Below are 24069 nucleotides of genomic sequence, written 5' to 3'. Positions count from 1 at the left end.
TCAAACCCAAGTGTTCATGAGTCAAATTGCAAGTCAAAAATAAAGTGGGTCAAAATTAGGGTTACAAAATGGGTAATTTAAGTCAAATTCAGATTTAAGCTAAAAATGATTGTTTTGAATCAATTTTTGAAATGGGTTATGTTTAAATATGTTCATACAAGCTGCAAAAATGAGTTCCAAACCTCCAAGAATCGATTATATGCCATTTAGGGTTTTGTCAAAAGTCAAAACGGGTCAAGAAGAATTGTGCACAAATTTGACTTCTTAAATTGAATTGGTGATATGGGTTATGTTTTGTTATGTCTAATTATGAGTAACAATGGATAAATTAAGTTTTGCTTCTTCAAAAATCGGATTAATTGACAAAACTAGAGTTTGTGGAGTGTTTGGTTACAAGGTTATAGCTAGTTGGAAAGTGTATAGGCTTGTTTTAAAAACGCCATAACTAGTTCATTAGAGATCTTTAAGAGTCAAACCTTATTGCTGGGGTCAATTGTAACGTGTTGTGATGATTTTAGTAGGTTGAGATTGTCGAGGAGCTCGGGATACTAAGTTATTTTCTTGCTTACCTTCGCAATCCTTAAGCGGCTAAGATGAGTTCCGTAGCTCCTTACTCAATTGAGATTCGGGCTGAAAAGTGTACATACGTGTTTGTTTGATTTTGGTTGATTTGACTGATGACTTATTGCTTGTTGTTGATTTTTTTGAGTGATTATTGGATGGTTTAAGCATATGATTGTGACATTGTAATTATTAGGATAGTCGTACATATATGGAAGTCGGTTATGCCTTCAAAGGGTTGTTAGATGTGGTAGGAAGGCTGCGGGTGACCCTATATATAAGTATCTAGGACTTGATGAAAGCAAAATCCTCCGAAGTGTATGTACGTGTTGTTCAGTGGGAATGAATGGACTTGTGATTGGTTGATGTACTTCCAAGTGTTTTACACTTGAGAACATGCTTTGCACTTATTTATTGATTGGCTTGAGTTATGATTTGTCTTATTGCTTGATTGCTAGTTAGATTGATTTGTTGACGGTATAACCTATTGTTGTTGGATTATGTGTTTGGTTTGGATTAATGTGATTATTTAGGATAGATGTACATACATGGAAGTCGGCTTTGCTTTCAAAAGGTTTGAGATGTGGTGGGAAGGCTGCGGGTGACCCTGTATACAAACTTCAAGGACCATTTGAAAGCAAGTCCTCTTAAGTGTATCATACGCATTTGACATTGACATGCATACGATTCCTATTTGGCTTTGGCATTATATGTGTTTACCATTACACGCTTGTTTATATTGTGAAATCTTGATGTGTTGATAGTGTGGCACGTGAAGGCTACTGGTATGCTTGATCTTCCTTATATGTACTGTGATTATTGACGGTGGCTTCATGAGATCCACCACTACGAACTCACCAACCTAGTGTTGACTTTGTTTAGTGCACTTTTCAGGTATTCATGGATCCATGATCCGTTGTCCGTTTAGGGTTCATGTTTAGCACTTATGAAATTAGTTGTAATCACCCGTTTCATTTCTCATTCATGGCTTCTTGTTTACTTTGTATCTTGCACGTTAAATGTTGGTTTGGATTCGCCGAATCCTTTATTTTCATGTAGTTTATGTTCTACGATAATCCCACTGTGTGCTATATAATTTCAGTGATGTTTCGGTGGGGTAAAAGCATGTAAAGGCATAAAGTCAATTCCTCGCAATTAGTGTTCAGACTTGTAAGGTCTAGAACACTGATAAGGACTCCATTCAGGAGATCTGGTAAGTCTTCCAGTTAGCTCCGCTATTTGTTAGACTTCTTTCTTCAGACTTCAGTCTTCCACTTCAGTGAGAATGTTCTTCAGTAGAAAGATCTTGACTGGAGTGAAGTCTAGTGAACAAATCTGGTGAAATCCAGATTCCTGTACAAGTAAGTTGTTCATTGGTCTTCACATAATTTCTGGACAAATCTTCAGAGGGCTCCAGAAGTCACGTCTGGAGCGAGTCCAGTAAATCTGGACCTAACAAATTTCCCCTATTTGTTTAGAAATTATGCAAGGATTTTCAAGCTCTTATCTATACAAGTTTGCGCTTGAGAAATCCTTGAAAAATTTGACTAACTCTAATTTGAATTACTGGAGAGCCACTTTATAGATCATCAGTGTTCCCAATTTATACATTTTAATTTCTAGACTTAATCTGGATAAGTACTTGTGAAAAATAGAAATTGCAACTTTTATTTACAGACATCAACTGAAGGAAATTTACAATTTTATCAACAAAAAAAAAATACATGTACAATATCAGATGCAGGCCATTTTCTTTACAGCATGCCCAGATGGCTCTTCAGTGGCCTTCTTCTGTACACTTGGAGATGATGAAGTAGTAAGAGAAGTCCTTAAGCCCAGCTCCATCTCCATCAGTTCCTTCCTCATCCATTCCTTTTCAATCCTCTTCATAAAATACTTAACATCCTGGGAAACATCTTTACCCCTGAATGAAAGGCCAATCTCTCTTAGTTCTGACCATCTGAATGCCCTGATTGACGCGTCTTTTCTTTCATCAGTAAAGTTCCCTTCTCTGAAGAGTTTGACATGGAACTTTGAGAAATTATCATGGTTTTCTGCCAGATGGATCTCAGCACCCAGTATAGATCGGACATCAGCTCTAAATTGTGACCAATGTTCATATTTTTCTTTTGTCTGAGCCCTTTTAACCATCTCATCCACTTCCCTGGACACCTTTCTTTGTTCAGCATCTTGTTGAAATTTTTCTTTATTGATTCTTTCAGTAGTGTTCAAGGGAATGAAGGTGCTAAGATCTGCATCTCTGGCAGCTTTGGTTTTTCTGGCTGGTGCCTTGGGCAAACCCTTGATCTTCTTCCTATATTCATGCTCCAGAGCAGTAGCATTACTCCTTACTTGTTGCTGGAGATTTTTCAACTCTTCTCTTCTCTGGGCAATGAGATCCAGTATGCTCACACCATAGATTTCAGAATCATAGACTTGTTCATCCTGAGCATACATGGATCGAATATAGACATCATCCAAGGCATCCAGACATTTCTTCAGCCTGGGATCATCCTTCATCTTTTTATATACTTCAATTTGTACGCCTAACCTGCCAGCGTTGTAAGAATCCAGAGTCCCATGCCTGGCCATATCTAACTGGTGAGCAATCAAGTCATCTTTTAGATTCTTCTTGAAAATTTCAATTAAGATGCACTCTTGCTCCAGTCTCTTTGCCTTTGCCTCATCAGCAGACACATATTCATCTTCTACTTCAATTGTTGGTTCCCTAGACACCCCTTGCTTTCTTTTGATCTTTTTCATTGTGGTTGGAATGTCTGGGAACTCTTCAAACACTGGCTCACTGGCATCGGTACCAGCAGCCTCTTCTTCAACTTGTCCACTGGCTTCAGTACCAGTGACATCCTGTCCAATGACCTTCTTCCAGACTTCAATCTTCTTTTGAAGATCACTAACTTTTTCTGTACCAGAACCAGAACCTTCCCCCTTGGAAGCATCTCCAGATTGAAGATGATTCCACACCTGGTCCAGCTTATGTCTGGCAGCAGAATCAAAGGTTCGACCAAACACTGGAGCAATGTTGTTCACAGTTTTCCTCAATTGCATCACTTCCTTTTTAATAATTTCAAGATCCTGAGGAAAGTGGCGAGGCAACTGGGTGTCAATCATCTTCATTACTTCAGGCAACAACCCATCACAAAGATTTCTAAGGAGAGTTTCAGACACCTCCTCAGTGATTTCTTTTAAAATATCTCCCCTGAACTTTCGAACAACTTCATCACTGAGGGTGCTGACAACTGAGTTTTTCTCTAGGGTTGGCCTGCTCTCCAGAGAGCATATTCTGGTGGTCAAATTCTGAACTTCACCTGTCAGACTTGCCAGAGGTTGAGCAACTTCAGCTTTAATGGCAGTCTGAACAGTTCTCACCATATCCTCCTTGATTCCCTGGACTGCAACTTGTATAGATTCAGAGTTTTTATTTGTTGCCACGACAAGTTCATCCAGCTTCTCAAAGACTATTTTCTCATTTCCAGCAAATATGTTCATTTCTGACTTACAATTATTGGAAATTAGAGATTTGAAGTCAGAAATAACCTGAGAAGAAACCTGAAGTGATCTCTCCAGGTCCGCCACCTTATTAAAAAGGCCTTAGACCTCGGTTGAAGAAGAAGAGGAGAGACCACTGGAAGGATTGGTGATTCTGGTGATGGATGATACTGGCAACACCCTTGTGATATTTTCAGTTGGTTGGGTGACTGCCAGTGGTTCAGAAGTTTGAGATGGTTGAATTTCTGGTGCAGTTGGTGATTCAAAAGTTGTAGTTGTTGTTTGTTCTGGAATAGGTGTTGGTGTATTTTCTGGGGGTGGAGGAGGCATATCAGATAGAATTGACTGGGAGACAGAATGGATGGTGCGATCAATTTCTTCTTCTCCCAGAAAACTCATATTTACATCAAAATCATTGTCTTCAGACAGTGGAGAGTCAACCATATCCCAATCTGGGCCGGTTCCACCTGCCTGGTCCTCTACTTGAACATTCTCCACCCCTACATTTAAATCAATCTGAGCCACTTGCTCCAGATTTTCTCCTTCAATCTGTACATTCTGTTCTCCTTCAACCTCTTCAACTATCAAGGACCCATCAGCAGCCATGATGTCCCCACTTCTAGCAGTTGAGACTGGTATAACAAGAGGTGAGCCAGACCCTCTTTCTTCTTCACCACGTCCTTCTACTGGTACTGAGGAAGTGGTTGCTGGGGCAATCTCCTGAACAAGATCTCCAGAATCCAGATGAGAGGATTCTGGAAGAGATGAAACCAAAACTCTGTCTCTCCTAAGACGACGAGTTCTGTTCCTTGGCCTGGTGGGATTAGGTGGAATTTCAACAATATTTTCAGCAATCTGCTGAGGATCAGGGGCTATCTGGGAAATAGGTTGCACCCTTTCAGTAATAACAACTTCCGAATTTCCTTCATTGTTATGAGGCTCACCAGCAACCTCTTCATCTGGTGATGATGCATTTGCCTCTTCTTGAATTCTGAATTGATATAGCATCACCGATGGAATGTCGACCTCAGTAGGAGATGAGGTCAACTGGTTGAGGTCCATCAGATATTCACACAAAGAAAAATGAGTTGTATTACAGAGTACTCATTTTTCAAGGCCCTTCTGAATATGATGGACAGAAATCAAATGAAAGGAATAAAGGCTTTCCTGCTCTTGACCTTCAATCTGTCCACCAGATCATTAAAGAAAATCTGGGCAAAGTCCACCCTATACCCATGCCACAAGCAGTAGGCAATCTAGAGTTGTGTCTGGTTTATCTGGTCTAAACCTCCAGAACTGCCACCCAAGCACTCAACAAGATGAGTGAAGAAATATCTCCATGAATCTGTCAGCCTGCTCATATATACAGTGCCCTTCCTGAGCAGCTGACCATTCTCATCCACAATCTCCGTGTGCCCCATCAACCTGCACACTTCCCTGGTATTGATGCAAGAGGGAATTTCAACGGGCATCTCATTCTCATCAAAATAATTCATCCTCAGGGCATCTCTGAGGGAATCAACAGTAATTGTGAAGCTTTTGGTGTCTTGTTTTAGTATGTAGTGGATGGATTCATCACTTTCCACATACACTGCAGTATACCAAAACTCATAAAGATAATCGTGATACATTTTGCACGGATTTAGGGTTAGGGCACCATATAGTGGACTGCTCAAGAAGAAGGTATTCAACCTTCCAATAATGGATGTTGCAGAGTGATTGGTTGAGAGTTTGGCCATCCAGTTATTCATATTTATTCGGATGGCATCGGCAGAAAGAGATATATGATTTGCCTTTTTAACATTATCAGCAGGAGCATAATTAGCGGCTAGAAGATTTTTAGGAGAAGGTTTGGGAGCCATTTGAGATAAATGAAGATAAAAGTGAAAGAATTTAAGATTGATAAAGGAAATTTAATAAGAGAGATGATGATGATTGGAGAGTAAATGACGAAGGAAATAAATGAAGGAATTTGAAAATATTGGAGTAAATGATTTTCGAGATAAAACTGAAAGTGAAGGTAAATATGGGTATTTATGGAGGAAAGAGAAAAATGGAATTCAAAACGGTAAGTTTGAAAATTTTCAAAACAATTTTGATCGGTTTTGACATCCGCATTTAATGTTTCCCATCACACGTAAATATATGACGGTTGACAGCCCACAAAAATTACCAACTTGCACTTTTGGTCTTCCCAAGGTAACAAAATCATCATTTAAGTTGAAAAAGTTATGCCACGTAAGTTGAACAGTAACTGTCCAGATGAAAAATTGTAAGGTTGGCATGCACTAGCATCAAGTATTAAAAAAATATAATGATTTGATACAAAAAGACTCATTTTAATGCATCTGGAGGTTGACTGGACACTCCAGTTTCACTGGTGGATTAGGCCAGTAGAGTATGCATTAATGGTACACTGGAGGGACACTCCAGTAAGTATCCAGATTGGACCATTCTGGTAATCCTTAAACACGCACATCAACTAATATAAACAAATGAGAGGGACACATTTACAAAGCGACTAAAGTCACTTCAAACATGCACATCAACTTATCCAGTATTAATGAGAGGGACACATTTACAAGGTACTAGAAACATTTTCTAGAAAAAAATTTGTCCAGCGAGAAAATAAATTAATAAATTCCCCCTGAAACTTAGATAAAAAAATGTGGTCTGAGTCTTTCCCCCTAGAATGGTGATCCATAAATCTATCAATGCAAAGATAGTATCACAAAGGCGTTCGATAGCTTTACTGGTATAAATTTATAAATCTGGAATCAAAGAACCCTGCCAGTGTCACAAAGGCGTTCATAACAAAGTTCCAGATTAAGGGTTCAACATTCCCAACTCACTGACAAGATTTTGAAAAGTTTTCTTATCCAAGGATTTTGTAAATATGTCAGCAAGTTGTTTATCAGTGGGAATAAAATGGATTGCAACATCATTTTTCATTACATGATCGTGAATAAAATGATACCTGACATCAATGTGTTTCGTCTTGGAGTGCATGACTGGATTGTTTGAGATAGCAATGGCACTGATATTGTCACAAAAGATAGGGGTCTTTGAATACTTAATACCATAATCAAGCAATTGGTGCTTCATCCAGAGTATCTGAGCACAACAACTGGCTGTAGACACATATTCTGCTTCAGCAGTGGATAAAGAGACTGAAGTTTGCTTCTTACTGGTCCAACTCACCAGTTTGCCACCAAGGAAATGACATCCACCAGTAGTGGATGTCCTGTCTATCTTACAACCTGCATGATCTGAATCTGAATAACCCATTAGATCTAAGCCTGAGCCTTTAGGATACCAAAGACCCAAACTGGGAGTACCCTTAAGGTACTTCAAAATGCGCTTTACAGCCGCCAGATGAGATTCTTTTGGGTTAGACTGATATCTGGCACAAACACATGTTGCAAACATTATATCTGGTCTACTGGCAGTTAAATATATTAGTGAACCAATCATGCCTCTATAGGCAGTGGTGTTCACTGGTTTCCCATCAGGGTCTGAATCTATTGTTAAAGGTGCAGAAATTGGAGTTGATTTTGAAGGTGAAGAATTCATATCGAATTTTCTTAAAATATCTCTAACATATTTTTCTTGATTAATAAAAATATCATCACTGGTTTGTTTAATCTGGAGTCCAAGAAAAAATGTTAATTCACCCATCAAACTCATTTCAAATTTTGAAAACATGATTTTTGAAAATTTCTTGCACAAAGATTCATCAGTAGAACCAAAAATAATATCATCAACATAAACTTGTACCAACAGAAGATTACCTCTTTCACGAAGAATAAATAAGGAATTGTCAATTGCACCTCTTTTGAAATCGTTTTCTGATAAGTGTTTGGTCAGAGTATCATACCAAGCTCGAGGGGCTTGTCTGAGGCCATACAGTGCCTTGTCCAGACGATAGACCCAATGTGGATGCTTTTCATCAATGAAGCCTGGAGGTTGCTTGACATAAACTTCTTCTTCTAATTCTCCATTCAAAAATGCACTCTTTACGTCCATCTGGTAGACCTTGAACTTATGATGAGCAGCAAAGGCTAAAAACATTCTGATGGCTTCTAACCTTGCTACTGGTGCAAATGATTCTTCAAAGTCAAGGTCTATCTGGACGTACCCTTCTGCCACCAATCTGGCCTTATTTCTGATCACATGACCATCTTCATCAACCTTATTCCTGAAGACCCATCTGGTTCCAATTGGTTCTTTCTTGCCAACTGGAGGAGGAACCAGATTCCAAACTTTATTTCGTTCGAACTGGTGAAGCTCTTCTTGCATAGCTATCACCCAGCTTGGGTGATTCATTGCCTCGTCAATCTTCTTCAGTTCAATCAGTGATAAGAAGCTGACATATAAACATTGTTCACTGGAGGCACTTCTGGTCTGAACCCCTCTACTGGAGTCACCGATAATCTGGTTGATTGGGTGAGCTTTTGTCCACTTAGAGTATTGACCAGGATTATTTCTTACAGCAATATCAGTGCAAGAATTTAATTGATTTTCTGGAATGGGATCTTGCCAGACAACTTCAGCATCTTCATCAGAATCTATAAGATCACGATTTACATCATGAAACTCTTCATTTAAAGGCATTTCTTGAATTACTGGCTTAAAATCAATTAAATCTGATACTGGTGGTGTAGTACGAACATCTGATCCAATAACAAGTTCAGAGGGTAGTTTGAAACTTATTGAAGGATAAATGAAGTATTACTGGGAGGTTTTTCAATTTGCACTGGTTCCAAGTCAGGATGACTAGAAACATCTTCAGATGAATCTTTATTGTAGTTGATAGGATCAGATTTACCAAAGATAATTGGACTTTCTGGGGGAGAATTAAGGGTTGGCTTTTTATTGATTGTTTCATTTGACTCATCGAATGTGACATGAATTGACTCCTGGACCTTTTCCAGTCTTTTGTTGTAGACTCTGAAGGCTTTGCGAATGGCTGAATATCCTAAGAAATATCATTCATCAGCTTTGGCATCAAATTTGCCTAACTGACTAGAGTCGTTCAGGATGTATACTGGACATCCAAAAACGTGAAAATAACCAATATTTGGTTTTCTATTTCTTAATATTTCATAGGATGTCTTCTTGTGTCTCTTCACATATACTGAGCGATTGACAAGCAGTTGCAATTGCTTCAGCCCAGTACATTTTAGGAAGACCAGATTCAGCAAGCATACTCCTGGCAGCTTCTATCAGCGTTATGTTCTTTCTTTTAACAACTCCATTCTACTCTGGAGTGTGTGCTGATGAGAAATGCTGGGAGATGCCAGTGTCAGTGCAGAATTTCTTCAGAGTTGCATTCTGGAATTCTGTTCCATTATCACTTCTTAACTGACACACTTTTCGCTTATATTTGTGTTCAGTTTGCTTGATAAGAGCGATGACTTCAGCAGCAGTTTCTTTCTTTGACCTAAGAAATATTACCCAACAATATCTGGAGTATTCATCAACAACTACCAGGGTATATTTCTTACCAGCACGAGTCTGAATATTCACTGGACCACAAAGGTCCATATGAAGCATATGAAGAGGTTCAGATATGCTAAAATTTTGTTTTGTCTTGAAACTGGTGCGTTTCTGCTTACCCATCTCACATCCTGGACATGGCCTTTCCTTTTTGAAGGAGATAGAAGGTATCCCATCTGCAAGTTGTTTTCTGGACAACTTGTTAATATTTTTGAAATTTAAATGGGATAACCTTTTATGCCATAGCCAGTTTGTGTCTTCATCAGCCTTGGTATAGAAACACTGCTCTAAAGGAGAGCTTTCCATATCCATCACGTACACATTTCCTTTTCTGGGAGCAATCAGTACTACCTTCCAATCCTTATTAAATACGATGCCCTGAGAAATGTTAAATAACACCTGGTAACCATCATCACACAACTGGCTCACACTTATGAGGTTATATTTCAGGCCATTTACATAAACCACTCGTCTGAATTTGACTTGACCATTATTCAGAACACCATATCCCTCAGTCTTTCCAGAACCATCATTTCCAAAAGTAATAGAGGGTCCGTTAGAAACTACGAACTCCTCCAGCAGGGTCTTACATCCGGTCATTGTCCTTCCAGCAGCGTTGTCAAGATACCAAATATATTTTTTTTGATCGCCCTGCACATCCACCAGATTATTAGTTTAAAGGTTTGCGAACCCATCGACTGATGGGTTCTCTAGATCCACAAGGATGGATCCCGGGTGGTATCTGGTTGATTTCACTTTCAAAAATAGTGGGTTTCTCAGTAAACACCACTGGAACTGACGGTTTTGAAACCTTTTTCTTTTTCTTATCAACAGATGTGCTCGATTTTCTTTCTTTGAAAAAGGTTTTGTATTTTGTTTAGGGCCAGATAAAGTACCCTCAAAATTGTTAATTCTTGCATTGCAATTTTGAACTTGACGAGCCAGTAGTTGAAACTGACTCTCCGGCCTTAACAAAATAGTTTCATCAGATGACACCATAGCCTTTCCAGATGACTGTACTTTTGGCTTAGGTGGAGGAACAACATTCTTCTTTTTCTGAACCAGGTTTCTTTAGAAGATGATTGAGGCAAAGGTTTATTCTGCTTAACCTTCTTGACTGGAGCATTCATCTGGGGAGCTCCAATCTTAACCTCAAACAATTGAACAGGAGGAATAATACAAGTTTTGGGTGTTGTTGGTTCATCATAAATAGTGCTAGGTTTTAACACTTCAGGCAATCGGTCAACAACAGGTATTAATGCAGCAGCATTGATATCACCCCCCAGATATGCACATTTTTAGGAGGGGTACTGGTTACGTGCAACATCATATGGTTTCTTGGTCTCAAGCCATGACTGGATAACATGTTTTTCTTTTGTTAAAATATTTTCCAGTTCTTCTTTTTGTTGGACCAGTTGTTCAATAACCAAAACTTGTGCTTTGAAAGCAAGTTCAATATCTTGCAAATCTTTTAACTTTGATTGTAAATTTGCCATTTCAGAATAATCTGTTTCAAAATTATTTGACATTTCTGAATGAACAATTTCCACAAACATTAAATCAGAGTTTAAAGCTTCTGCAATGTCCAATTTTAATTCAGGATCAGTTTCTTTGTCATAATCTATTACCTTCTGAATGAAAATGTCCACCCATCTTCCAGATGTGACATCTTCTTTCACCAGATGCTCTTCATCAGCTAGAGCCATATAACAGCAATCTCTTTCCTCTTCATCATCCACTGATGAGTCATCAGAGGGAACCCATTCTTCTTTAGCCACCATGCATTTATTATTATCTTTTTCTGCAGACATGAGAGCAATTTGAGCCTTAAGCTTTTTGTATTTTAATCTGTAACTATCATCAGGCTTGTTATAAGAAGTTGATGGACCAGATTGTGAGACAAACTGATTGGACTTGCCCTCTTTCATGAAATGACCTTTTCTGCCACACTTAAAGCATGTTAGGTTGGTCTTGTCAATGGAAGAACTGGGTGCATTGTGTCCAGTGGGTCTGTTAGCTCTGGCTTTGGAACAATTAAACGTTTTAGCCATCATAGACATCAGATCATCACTATCAGTTTCATCATAATCTGGAAATATATTATTCATGACTCCATAATCTATTAATTCAGACATCATCTTCTTCATCGAAAATACATTCTCGGAAGACATTAATGCTGCACATGGTGGTTCAGTATGACTAACCACAGGGGAACTACTGGAAGCATGATTAATAGCATCTTTTTCTGCCTCAATTCTCTGGGCTTTATTCTCTTCAGTGAATCTGAAGGCTCCATACAATGTTGACAGAGTATGGGAATGCAAGGTTTTACCTTGTCTCAAGACCAAGATCATGTGAGACCATTTAGATGGAAGAATATCACAAAACTTTTCAAGAAGTATGTCCTTGTCTTTTTCTACCCCAAGCCCTCTTAACTGGTTTATGATAGACATAAATCTGGTGTAGGTACCAGTTAATGATTCATTGGGTAGGGCAAAAAATGACTCGTACTTCTTATTCAAAGCCACTTTCCTGGTAACAATAGTATCATCACCACCTTCATACTGGTTCACTAGTTCATCCCACATGCTTTTAGCACTGGGATAAATCACTAGTGTGGGAACAAGAGCTTTAGGAACGGCCCCGAGGATCATGACTTTTAAGGTAGTTTCAATATTGACCCGTCTCCTTTCCTCTTTAGACCAGTGTTCCTCCCTCTTTTCCCTCCCAGATCTTGCTCCAGTTGGATCAAGAAGTGGATTGAGAGGACTTCTAAGAATATAGGGTCCTTCATTTAAAATTTTAAGCATATTCCTCTCAATACCAGTAACATGTAATAACATCCTAGCTTTCCACGTGCCAAATTCATCACCATTCCAACTGAATTTTGGAACAGGAGTGTTTGAGTAGTGAACATGCACGTGTGGAGAAACAGGAATAGGAGGTGGTGGTGGTGGATTATTGTTAACATGGTCATTAGTCTGTTCAAATTCATTTATGGGTGGAGGTCCAGTGTTTAAAGGGTTTCTTTGTGTATTCTCTGGGTTGGCCATCGAGAAAATGCAGATCTAGGCAAGTATGTTAGCCTTCTGCTCAGATACCAATTGTGAAATCCCTCACTCGATGGTTTAACCCACAAGTGTAGAATACAACAAGTCAAGTAATCACTAGATAGGACTAGTATGAAACGTCAAGTAAGCACTAGATTGGATTAGCATTACGATAAATCTAAATGCAAGAATATATATAACGTAATACGTACTTAAGCAATATAAAGATAAGCAAGAAAAGTATATGGTGAGACACTATGTAATTTTCAAGTGTATTTTATTTATTGATGTTAAATAAAATACAAGGTTGTTGCGGAACAAGATATTACAAAGTAAGTATCTAAACAACCTATGAATTACAAGTGATCTAATTTTGCTAATTAAACTCCTTGATCGAAATACTTAAAGTTGTGAAGTATAACTGTTTAGATCGAGAATATTTGAGCAAAGGCACCAAATTGCAAAAGTATATATTTTGGACGAGGAAGTGACTTGGTATTTATAGGCAAAAAGAATAAATATAATATTCTTTTTGCCGTACAAATATGGTTACATGCATTTAAGGAAATTAATTTAATTCCTTAAATGCATTGATTAAAGTACAAGAATAAAGTCACATGATAGTGACTTGTCTTCTAATTAACCAACCACCTTTACATGCGTGTAAGGCTTTTAACAAATGACAAATAGATTGTCCGGGTAAAAACATGTAAAGGCATAAAGTCAATTCCTCGTAATCAGTGTTCAGACTTGTAAGGTCTAGAACACCGATAAGGACTCCAGTCAGAAGATCTGGTAAGTCTTCCAGTTAGCTCCGCTATTTGTCAGACTTCTTTCTTCAGACTTTAGTCTTCGACTTCAGTGAGAATGTTCTTCAATAGAAAGATCTTGACTGGAGTGAAGTCCAGTGAATAAATCTGGTGGAATCCAGATTCCTGTACAAGTAAGTTGTTCACTGGTCTTCACATAATTTATGGACAAATCTTCAGAGGGCTCCAGTAGTCACGTCTGGAGCGAGTCTAGTAAATCTGGACCTAACAGCTAAGCCTTTTTATCTTTATAATCTGTAGGGATTTCCGAATTAGCCTTAAGCAACGATTTCCTGTATATCTTGTCATCACCAGGATACTGAAAACTCTATAACTGACTATAACTCCCACCATTTTTATTATTAGCACCTAAAACCGTCAAATAATGAGAAAACTCAGCTTCTTTATCCTCAATCCTATAACTACATCCCTAACTTGTTCCAACTCCCCTTTAAAAAAACATCATTTGGTATCCAACCATTTCTATTCATGTATATGAATACAGTGATCAAAACCCATTTTAACCACCAAATCATGCAACCGAGAACCCTCAACCGGGCATACAATAGTTATTTGCAACAAAACTCGCTCAATGTGACCAGTACAAAAGCTGGCTATCTGACTCCCATTCCTTGTCATACAACCTTCCGGACCTGTCATTGTTCAAGTTCTGTTTTTAATTATAGAAATTAGAAAAGAAGAGAAACATATTGACAGCTCTTTATTAGCCTAAGTAAAAACTTGAGGGATCTCTTTAACTTGTTCCACAAACATAACAGATCAGATCTTCGTAGTCTCTCACCACGGAATATGCACATGACTATATAATACGGATGTCAAATAGACTTTCATATACATTCACGAACACTTGTAGCTACAAACTTAATTGAACTCCAAAATCTATAACATGATGTAATCTTAGACTTCGTCTCTCTTCGAAAACAATATAAACCCAGAATATTATTAATAGATAACTACTTACCGTTGACACCAGTAGTGTCAGTTTTGCACGAAAAAAGTAGCAAAACCAGCCTTGATCTATAAATCTATAATGATAATTAGTCATCAATCTAAGACATATGCCATATCCCTCGTTGTAAAATGTGAATTTTAGTTAAAGTTTTATGCATTAATAGCTAAAGTGTTGAATAAACCAGATAAGGGATAATACAATTTTTTTTTACCAATCTTCAGACTTCAAACAAATGCTAGACCTGATTTGCAGATATGTTTTTCTTGGCATAAAGAGGCCTTAAAACACCGAGATCTCTTACACAATTACACGATTGACCTTATCATTTCCATGCGCCGTCAACGACCTGGGAAAATGATATCAAAAACTATCTTCTTTTCTGTGAATTCCAACCGTAACAGTGGTATCAGAGCCGTTGATTCTCCGATGAGCTTTCGATTCCGGTTACACCTCCAATTGAGATTACGATTGAGATTCCGGCTAGTTATTTGATTCTCTTCCTCCTAAAATCAATGGCAGTTGGAGTTCTTGATTTGATATCTTTTTTCGCGAGCCTGTGATTCCGATCACTTTCTCCGGTGAGCTTTTGTTCTCCGGTGACCTATCCTTTTAATAAAACAAAAATCAGAAAAAAATTAGAAAATCCAAAATTAATCACAAATTCATCAATAATTCACCACAAATAACCTAAATCAGTACAGTTCAATGTCGGCTCCGAGTTTTAATGGTGATGATGCTAATGGTTGGAAACAAAGGTGTGAGGAATTCATTTTGGTTGATGAAACACCTGACAATCGGAAGGTGATGTATGCTGCTATCAAATTTGAAGGCAGAGCATTACATTGGCATCAACTCTATGCAAAAACCAGTGGGAAGTCATTGTTGGATATGTCTCGGGATGATTATTCGAGAGCAACCTTATTGCATTTTGGTGAGAAACCAGAATTAGAAAATGAACTCTTACACATTTAGAATGCATTGAGCAATTTACAACAAACACTTGCAAAAGTAGAAGAAGATGTGACAAGACTACAAAAAGAATCATTGATGCTAAAAAAAATTTCTGATAAGATTGAGTTGGCTGAGTGTGAGAAGGAATCGGAAACAAAAGGTATACATTCTAAAATTGATTCTTACTTTTCTTTATACTATGATGATAGCAATTCAGTGTGTTTTGAAAATGGAATTAGAATGAATTTTGAAGTAGAAAATAGTGCACACCAGGTGTTTGATGAAATGCCTGAACGAAATTCGGTTGGAATTGAGGTTCAATTTAGTGATATCTTTATATGTAGGACTATTTTAAATGAAAATTCAGATGGTTTTTCGGATAAGAATCAAGTAAGTTCAGAATTTGAAAGTGCATGTACGGTGTTTGATGTAAGTCCTGAATGAGTTAGTGATGAGAGTAGTGTTGATATTAAGGCTCCGTTTAATGGTAAATCTGCTTGTGGGAGTATTAGTGACGTAATTGTTGTATTGGATGATAAAATTAATCTTGCTCTTAAGCGTTTTATGGATCAAATCTGAAGTTATGAAATTTCAGTTTTTTAGTGATATTGTGTGTTGCAAATGTGATTTTTGGGGACAAAAATCTCATAAGGAATGAGTATTAGGTATTATTAGTATGGTCATGGATATAGTATCTTTCGGTTGGAAACCGGGGTGGAGTAGTGTTGATGATTAAGTAGATATGAAAAAAAAGGTGTTGTAAATGAGGTTAAGGATATTAAAGAGTATGTGTGTTTCGAGAATGGAAGTTTTAGTGCATTTAATTGGAAATCCTGCTGGATTTTAGTCATGAATAAGAAATTTGTGGTGATCAACACAAAGAAAAGATGGTTGTTAGGTTTTGTGTCAATGATTGTTGGATCATTTGAATGGAAGCCAGGTTGGTTGATTTTTGTAAGGAATAACAATGAGTTGCAAATGGGCTTTGTATCGAGTTATGTCGGGAAGAAGCTGCTAAAGAAGTGTCTAATGGATAAATCTGTTGTGTTAATCAAAAATGAATCAATTGTGAAACTGATATTGGGGGCTGCTCTAAAAATCAAAATGGGATACAAGTACAGAAATGCTCAAGATTCTAGTGAAGTTGTGCACAGTGAACTACGGAATGGGTTGAAAGAAAGTGAGTTGGTTGTTATGAAAACAGATGTGATTCTAATGGATCTTGATGATGGGCAGCAAGAATTGGAATCAGTTATGGGTGATTTGGTAGAATTCATTGAAAATTCTTCAGTTCCTACACTGGTAATTCATATTTTTGGATATGATTCCGAGGTTGTAATGGCTGAGAAATCCTTTCTTCTATCTGGAACTAAAGTTCAAATTAGTTCAGGTAAGTTGGTTGTTACCACTGTTGGGATGAGAACTCAATAGGATCAAATGGCATTTCTTAGTGAAAGTAGAAATGATAAGACCTTACTAGAAGGTAAACTGAATATATATGAGCACAATGGTGAAGCTCTGATGATACTTAAACATATAGAATTGCACAAGAGAACTCTTTCAATTGCTGTTGCTAAAGGTGAAAATGGTTTAGATCCTCCAGGTGTAAGGGTCAGGCTGGAAATCTTTACTTTTGTTGCTAAGGTAGCAATGGTTGCAAAATGTCATTTGACTGTTGTGCATAGACATAAAGATGTGTCGCAATGGCAATTGATTGGAAGGCCTGGTAATTGTTATGATGTTCTGGGAGGTGCTTTAATGAACAGGGGGCAAGAAGTTACGTAGACAACTACACGCTTTCCATCAGATTGATTGAACCTGATCCACAGAGTCAAAATAAAAAAAAGATGCACATGTTTGTTGGATTATTGTGGTCTGAGCTTGAAGGGTCCAGTTTAAGCAAGCTTCAGTCATTATGCTTCAGACTAGATGTTCCAGTAAGCCACTAGACAACTTCAGTGACCAACTTCGGCAAGTTGGTTCAGTCGATGTGCTTTAGAGTAAATGCTACTGTAGGCAACTGGATAGCTTCAGTAAACAACTTCAGCGAGTTCCATCAGTTGATTTGCTTCAGGCTAAATGCTTTATACTTGATGGGAAGTAGGTCAAAGGGAAAGATAATGTTGCAGTCAAGATATTGGACCATTGGGAGAGGTTGCTTGTGGCTGAAACATTATGAAAGTATGTGGGAATTTCCAGACTCGATTCAAGATGTTGAGTGTTGTTGCTGCTTGCTTATGTGCACACCATTGTTTGAGGACGAACAATCCTTAAGGAGGGAGTATTGTTACATAATAAATATAATGGGGTCAAAGTGTAATGTTTGTAAGAGTTTAGGGGGTCGTTGACCAAGTGAAGGCTGCATATCGAGGCACTAGTCACGAACGTCAGATGAAACTAGTTGGTTGAGTCGGTTACTAACGGCTATATAACTCTGTACCCGATTCATTTGAAGACAGACTTGATAACTTCTTCTTCTCTACTCAAATTCTTCTTTTCTGTGAATTCCAACCGTAACAACAACCCATCATCAGCATATCCTAAATTAGGAGTACGAAAAGTAATAAAGTTTACATGTAGCATCATATAAACCAATAATATTTGTAATCATTAAGGCTTGATTACTGTTGGGTTAGTTGCAAAACCTATTTGTTCAGTTTTCAGATAAAAGCAACAATAAGCAAATTCACCCAAAATCTCAATTAGAATAAGCATAAAAAAATAACAGTAAATAATAATCAAAGAAAGGTATTTTGAAATCATTAACCTTATAGAGTAACTCAAATCAAAGCCAACCCTAATTCGTTGTTGACGCCTTTGATAATTCCATTGCTGATGCTGAATCCATAGATTTGGAAAAAGGGATCGTTGTGTAGAAAACATGAGACTGATAGAGAGAGAGAGAGAAGGGACAAACAAATATTAAGGGGAACGATTATTATCAAAGAGCGGTTAAAAGAACGGGATGAAGGACTAATATGAAGACGGTTTATAGATTCCAGAAACTTACCTTGTAATAACCGCTAACATAAAAGTAACTGCAGCCTGAAAAGTTTTCAGTCATGCCACGTCGGATTTGAGGCCCTGTCTTGCAATGTTAGAGGTGCTACATAGCAAATTAACTAACTTGGAAAACCTTTATTTATATAGTATTAAGATTAAGATTAAGATGGCTCTTTTGTACGAGTAATAAATTTTTTTTTACAAATAATTGATTAATTAATATTTAAAAAGTAAACAATCATATAAATATGGGTATTAGATATACAAATAGATATTTTTTTCAATATATATATATATATATATAAAGTTAAAGTTTTATTTCGTTAGTAATAAATTTAATTTTTATAAACAAATGTACACCGCAATTATACTGCCGCATTGCGCGGATATATGGCTCAGTAATTTAAAGAAAGAATAACATATACTATAGGACAAACGTATACTTAGACGTTTGCTAAATTTCCATCAATTATTATTTTACATATACAAATTATCCAATCTGATATTTCTCCGATATTTCCCTGATTTTTAAAAGTATCCTGTCTTCCCACCTCGCCAATCCAATCCCGATGCATGAGTTCTACAACCTTGCATGTAATTACAACAGTTACGGTAAAAAAGTTCTAACTAACGGAAAATATCACTTTGTAAATTGTCATTCATGACTTCAACAAATGCAAGATTTGACACCAACACGCTGGCACACACGGTGTTTGCTGCAGAAAAGATGAAGAACAACACGGCGGACGGAAATGTAACCACCTCACCGGATAACTTACAATCCAGATTACTTCTTCGTTACATCGAATTAGAAAACGAGATTAACACCAAAATGCTCAGAATCAAACCGCGAACAAACCCTGACCAGGAATTAATCCGATTGAGACTCGCCGGAAAATTCTTAATCTCGCCGGGAAAATTAAACTTACGATAACTTTGTTGTTTCTTCGAGTTGTAACCTAAAATTTGGACCAAAGTTCTCAGTTTCTCAATCCGCACAACCCTTAGCCAACAAAAATCGATTATGACATGCGCCGGAAAACTCAACAATCCACCGGAAAAGTTAACCGTCACTAAAACTTGTCTGATCAGAAAATCGAAAGCATGATTCTGTTCAGAGTACGATCGTGAGTAAAACCTGACAATTTTCAGATCAACTTGATGAACAACGAAGAAGATATCAAAGAGAGAAGTTATGGAAGATTTTTGTTAGATTTTCTTTCTTAGTTAGAAAAAGAATACAGAAAGAGAAAGAAATTTTTTTTAGTATATATAAAAAATTAAAAATGAGTTGGAAAATCCATGTAAATAATATGACTAAATAAAAAAACTCAAAATGAAATTAAAAAGAAAAAATGACTGACAACTTGATGGTAGACCCAACATAGTTGGTTTAGCCGTTTTTTTCCCCAAAATAGCACTTTTTTTGTTCGATCCTCAATAAAATAGAATGTGACAAGTTGAGATACTTTTAAAGTAAAAGGCCCTTAGGAAATACGATTACATGTAGACTACATATATTATACTAGAGAAGTTTCACATAACTGATCTTTGCAAAATTGCAATAATAGAACAAATGCATATAAGATATCTGAATACCATAATAAGTCACGATAATATTAGCACATAAAATCATGATCAATATAACAGACAACACTCATGGGACATTGGTGCAATGGTGCCCAAACTAGTGTACAGAAAACTAATACGTTACTAATGAACTATTAAAATCTTGAATTCTAATAGTAAATAATTAATTCAATAACTAATTTCCACATCTCTTTAAAAATCTCATCCGTTAATGACAACATACCTTTTCTAAAAATTCGTAAATCACGAAAAACTTTCACTCGTACTAGGCCCATCAACCATATGGAATATTTGTTGCCCCAATGTGATCATGATATTTATCGAGAAATTACAAGACAAGTCTGGATGACATTTTGGAGGGATGGTTGAAAGAGATAAAGATTAAGAAGAAATCGTCACAAGAACAACAACAACAAGGGGACCAAGTCTTCATGAACGTGCTCGTATCTATTCTTGAAGGTTCTTCTAAAGACGATTTTCCTGGTTTTGACCATGATACAATCGTCAATGCACATGTCATGTAAGTTATAACTACTCCAACCTCCCATTTAAAATGTCATAGTTTGACTTTTCAAAATTTTCTTTTTCAACTTTAAGCATAAATATTGTTATCTATAATAGTTGATAAAAAAAAAGTTATATCAATGAAACAAGTGCACTTGAAACAAAAGTTCATTTATATATTTCATATCAAGTGTTATATAATACAAATAAAACCATTTACGGTAATAGTCGAAAGAAAAAGATTCAAATAGTTAAAATAAAACATTTAAGTAAAATGGGACAGATGGGTATTAATCTTTCCCACATTATTAGTGTTTTTGATGTGATGACAGTGTAATCTAATAAGAGTTTTTGGTGTTGATAACAAATTATAACAGCAGGCTTGGACACCACGTCTGCGACCCTAGCTAACAAGGGCAGTAACATTGTTACTATTCTCAACTGGGTTGTCTTGAGTTGGAATGGTCGTGCTACTAGTCTCCACTGAGTTGTCTTCAGTCGCAGTGGGGCTGTTACCAATGTCAGGTGGGTTCGCCGCAGCAGGACTTGTGTGGTATTAGTCTCAATACGAGTGTAGCGCCTTCTGGGTTTCGTTCTTGTGCACTTGCTATGGACAGATGAAACAGATCGATCTTGATATTGGGACGTAGTGGGGTGGAGTCGCAAATTTTGTTACTTTATGTCCGAAACAAACTTCATAGGATAATAGTTGTAAAAATAGTACTAATGCATTATCATATGGTATGTGAAAGTGATCATTGCAACATGAAGGACTTGATAATAAGTTAATATACATTAGGTATAGGTAGGTAAGGTACTTTCATAGTAATCCCATTTGTGGATAATAATCATAATATACACACCTATTCTGCAGATTCAAATTACTACTAAAATGGGGCCAAAGTACATGATCTAGATATAGAAATCTTAGCAACCATATACCTGCAAAACAAACATTGTAGCACAACATTTTCCTTGAAGTGCATGTATTCTATAGCTTCTAACTTCTAAGAATTAAAATTTCGTTGAATGGAAGGAGTGATAACTAATAACTAAAAGAGAAAGGTGGTGAGAAAAGAAAGATTTTAATACATAATCAAGTTCAGTGGAGTTGAATGAAGATGATATAGGGATATCAATGCTAGAAACTGCAAATTCTAAAAGACAACGTGCCCGATATACATATTTCATATTGGATTCGAATACATAATATTGTAACTTTATTACACAAACGCGCACACATTTACACTATGTCTTTTAGAATTTGCATATAAAGAATCTCATTCATTAATCGTACCATACATAGTATGGGATAAACGGGGGGCAAGAAGAACCTCAACTGGCGTTTTTTTGCAAATCGTAATTCCATTACTTTCAGCCAGATCGTATGGTTCCTGTGATGGCTTTTTGAGCACAAATTGTTGTATCAAACTAGCTAATGTAAAACGCATCTCTTGGAATGCCATGGCAGCACCGGGGCACATTCTTCTACCGCTACCAAAAGGGAAAAGTTCAAAATGTTGTCCTTTGTCATCAATGTGCTTTTGATTTGTCAAGAATCTCTCTGGCTGAAATTCTTTAGGATATGACCAAATATTGGGATCACGATGAATCTTTGAAATATTTACTAACAGACGAGTACCTTTTGGGACAGTATATCCACCCAAAATACAATCACTGATAGATTCAGGAGGTGCTGCAAGAGGTGCAGCTGGGTATAAACGCATGGTTTCTTTGATGATGGCTTCAATGTATACAAGATTTTTCATGTCCGCCTCCTCTACTAGCCTCTCCCTTCCGACATGCTCATCAATTTCAGCTTGAGCAGCCGCTAATGTTATAGGGTTGTTAAGTAACAATGTTACTGCCCATGTTAGGGTCGCAGACGTCATGTCCAAGCCTGCTGTTATAATTTGCTATCAACACCAAAAACTCTTATTAGATTACACTGTCATCACATCAAAAACACTAATACCACTATGTCTCATTCTAAATGTCCTGGTTTGACTTGTTGAGTCTTTTCAATTCAAATTAGATCTTAAATAACTTTATTTGTGTTGTATAACACTTAATATACCATATATGAATGAATTTTGTTTAAGGTGTATTTTTCATTAATATAATTTCTATCAACTACTACTATATATAATACAAACATAAATATTTAAGACCTTAAACTTCAAATTAGGACATTTAAATTGGAACAGAGAGAGTAGTTAACCTACATGACATGTGGCTTTGACAATTGTATCATGGTCGAAACCAGGGAAGTCGTCTTCAGAAGAACGTTCAAGAATGGATACGAGCACGTTCATGAAGACTTGGTCGCCTTCTTGTTGTTGTTCTTTTGCCGAATTCCTCTTAATCTTTATCTCCTTCAACCATCCATCCAAGATGTCGTCCAGCTCTTTTGCTACTTTCTTCATGGGTTTTTTGTACCCATCCACATCCAAACACTTGAGAATAGGAATAAAATCAGACACAACAAATGCTCCCAATAATTCAAAGTATTTTCTTATCACCTCTTGAAATCGAACCCCTTCTTCATCATTGGCAGAAAATCTCTTTCCCGAAACAATCCTAATCATGATATTTAATATCAATTCTCCAATCCACTGGTTCATCTCCAACTTCACCATATAATCCGGATTTTTACTATCTTTCTTCTTCACCCAAGCAACATATATACTGTTTATAGATGCTCTAAGTTCTGAAACTCGAATACTTTCTAGTTTCTCCACTTGTCGTTGACAAAGGACTTCGAGCATCATTGTCTTGCGAAGTCGTCGCCAATAATCCCCATACGGGGTAAACACAAGCACCGCATAGTTATATGACATCAGTTCATATGCTTGTGCTTTGGGCCGGCTTGCAAATGCCTTGTCATTAGTAGTAAAGCATTCTTTAGCCATCTCTCCACTAGTTACCACCAAAGCTTGCTGAAACCCAAGCTTGATGGTGAAGATAGGCCCATATTCATCAGCCATATCACCTAAAATCTTGTGAGGCAGCTCAGTTCCACTTAGAAGGGGCAAGTGTCCAATTATTGGCCATGCACCTCTGGCATGAGGTGGTTTTGTGTTTGCAGCTCTGTTTTTGTCAAATAAATAGAATATCAAAGTTGGTGGAAGAACAAATAGCAGGGTGGTTACTAGTAGTGTCGAAAATGAGAGATAGAACTCCATGTTTTACCTGCTTTTCATTGAAACCTCTATGAGAGCATCTACATATATATAAAAATAAGAAATTTATATATAGAGAGAGGGTATGGAGTATGTGGTTGTTAGATACCCAACTTAGGTGTAGAACCCTCACATCTTGTTTTTTTAATCCATGAAAAGTATGGGTCCAAGCATTTATATATATTAAAATATTGGTATGTGATGGGTTCTACACCCAAGCTTGGGTATCAAACAGCCACATACTCCATTTTCTCATATATATATATATATATGGAAAAGGTAATGTTAGGTTGTCCGACACCTAACCTTAGGTGTGGAACTCCTCACATACTAATATTTTATTATTTATTGTTTAATGAATAAATGTCTGGGCCCCGATGATTTTTATGGTTTAAAAAACTAATATATAAGTGTCCGGCATCTAAGCTTAGGTACCTAAC

At 37.0% G+C, this 24069-nt stretch overlaps 1 protein-coding gene and 1 long non-coding RNA gene across 2 annotated transcripts; both read right to left on the bottom strand.

Annotated features, from left to right (window-relative positions):
- Positions 1-14495: 14495 nt before the first annotated feature.
- LOC122589606 lies at positions 14496-18509 on the bottom strand. Its single transcript, XR_006322289.1, has 3 exons — positions 18361-18509; positions 18118-18237; positions 14496-15000 (listed from the first exon to the last, which is right to left on the bottom strand). It is a non-coding gene; the product is annotated as an uncharacterized LOC122589606 (long non-coding RNA).
- Positions 18510-21727: 3218 nt separating this feature from the next.
- On the bottom strand, positions 21728-23632 carry LOC122587857 (cytochrome P450 CYP82D47-like). Its single transcript, XM_043760019.1, has 2 exons — positions 22673-23632; positions 21728-22363 (listed from the first exon to the last, which is right to left on the bottom strand). The coding sequence occupies exons 1-2, from the start codon at positions 23630-23632 to the stop codon at positions 21728-21730; spliced, it is 1596 nt and encodes a 531-aa protein (XP_043615954.1).
- Positions 23633-24069: the final 437 nt, after the last annotated feature.

This window comes from Erigeron canadensis, chromosome 2, assembly GCF_010389155.1.
Source record: "Erigeron canadensis isolate Cc75 chromosome 2, C_canadensis_v1, whole genome shotgun sequence".
In the NCBI taxonomy this organism is placed as follows: domain Eukaryota; kingdom Viridiplantae; phylum Streptophyta; class Magnoliopsida; order Asterales; family Asteraceae; genus Erigeron; species Erigeron canadensis.
Note: the sequence above shows the minus strand (reverse complement) of the source record. Positions and strands in the feature narration are given on the sequence as shown.

Excerpts from the sequence above, each read along its gene's own strand:
- LOC122587857 (XM_043760019.1), bottom strand. The coding sequence starts at position 23,632 with ATGGAGTTCTATCTCTCATTTTCGACACTACTAGTAACCACCCTGCTA. Across the intron at positions 22,364-22,672 it reads TTGTCAAAGCCACATGTCAT|CAAATTATAACAGCAGGCTT; the intron begins GTAGGTTAACTA and ends TGGTGTTGATAG.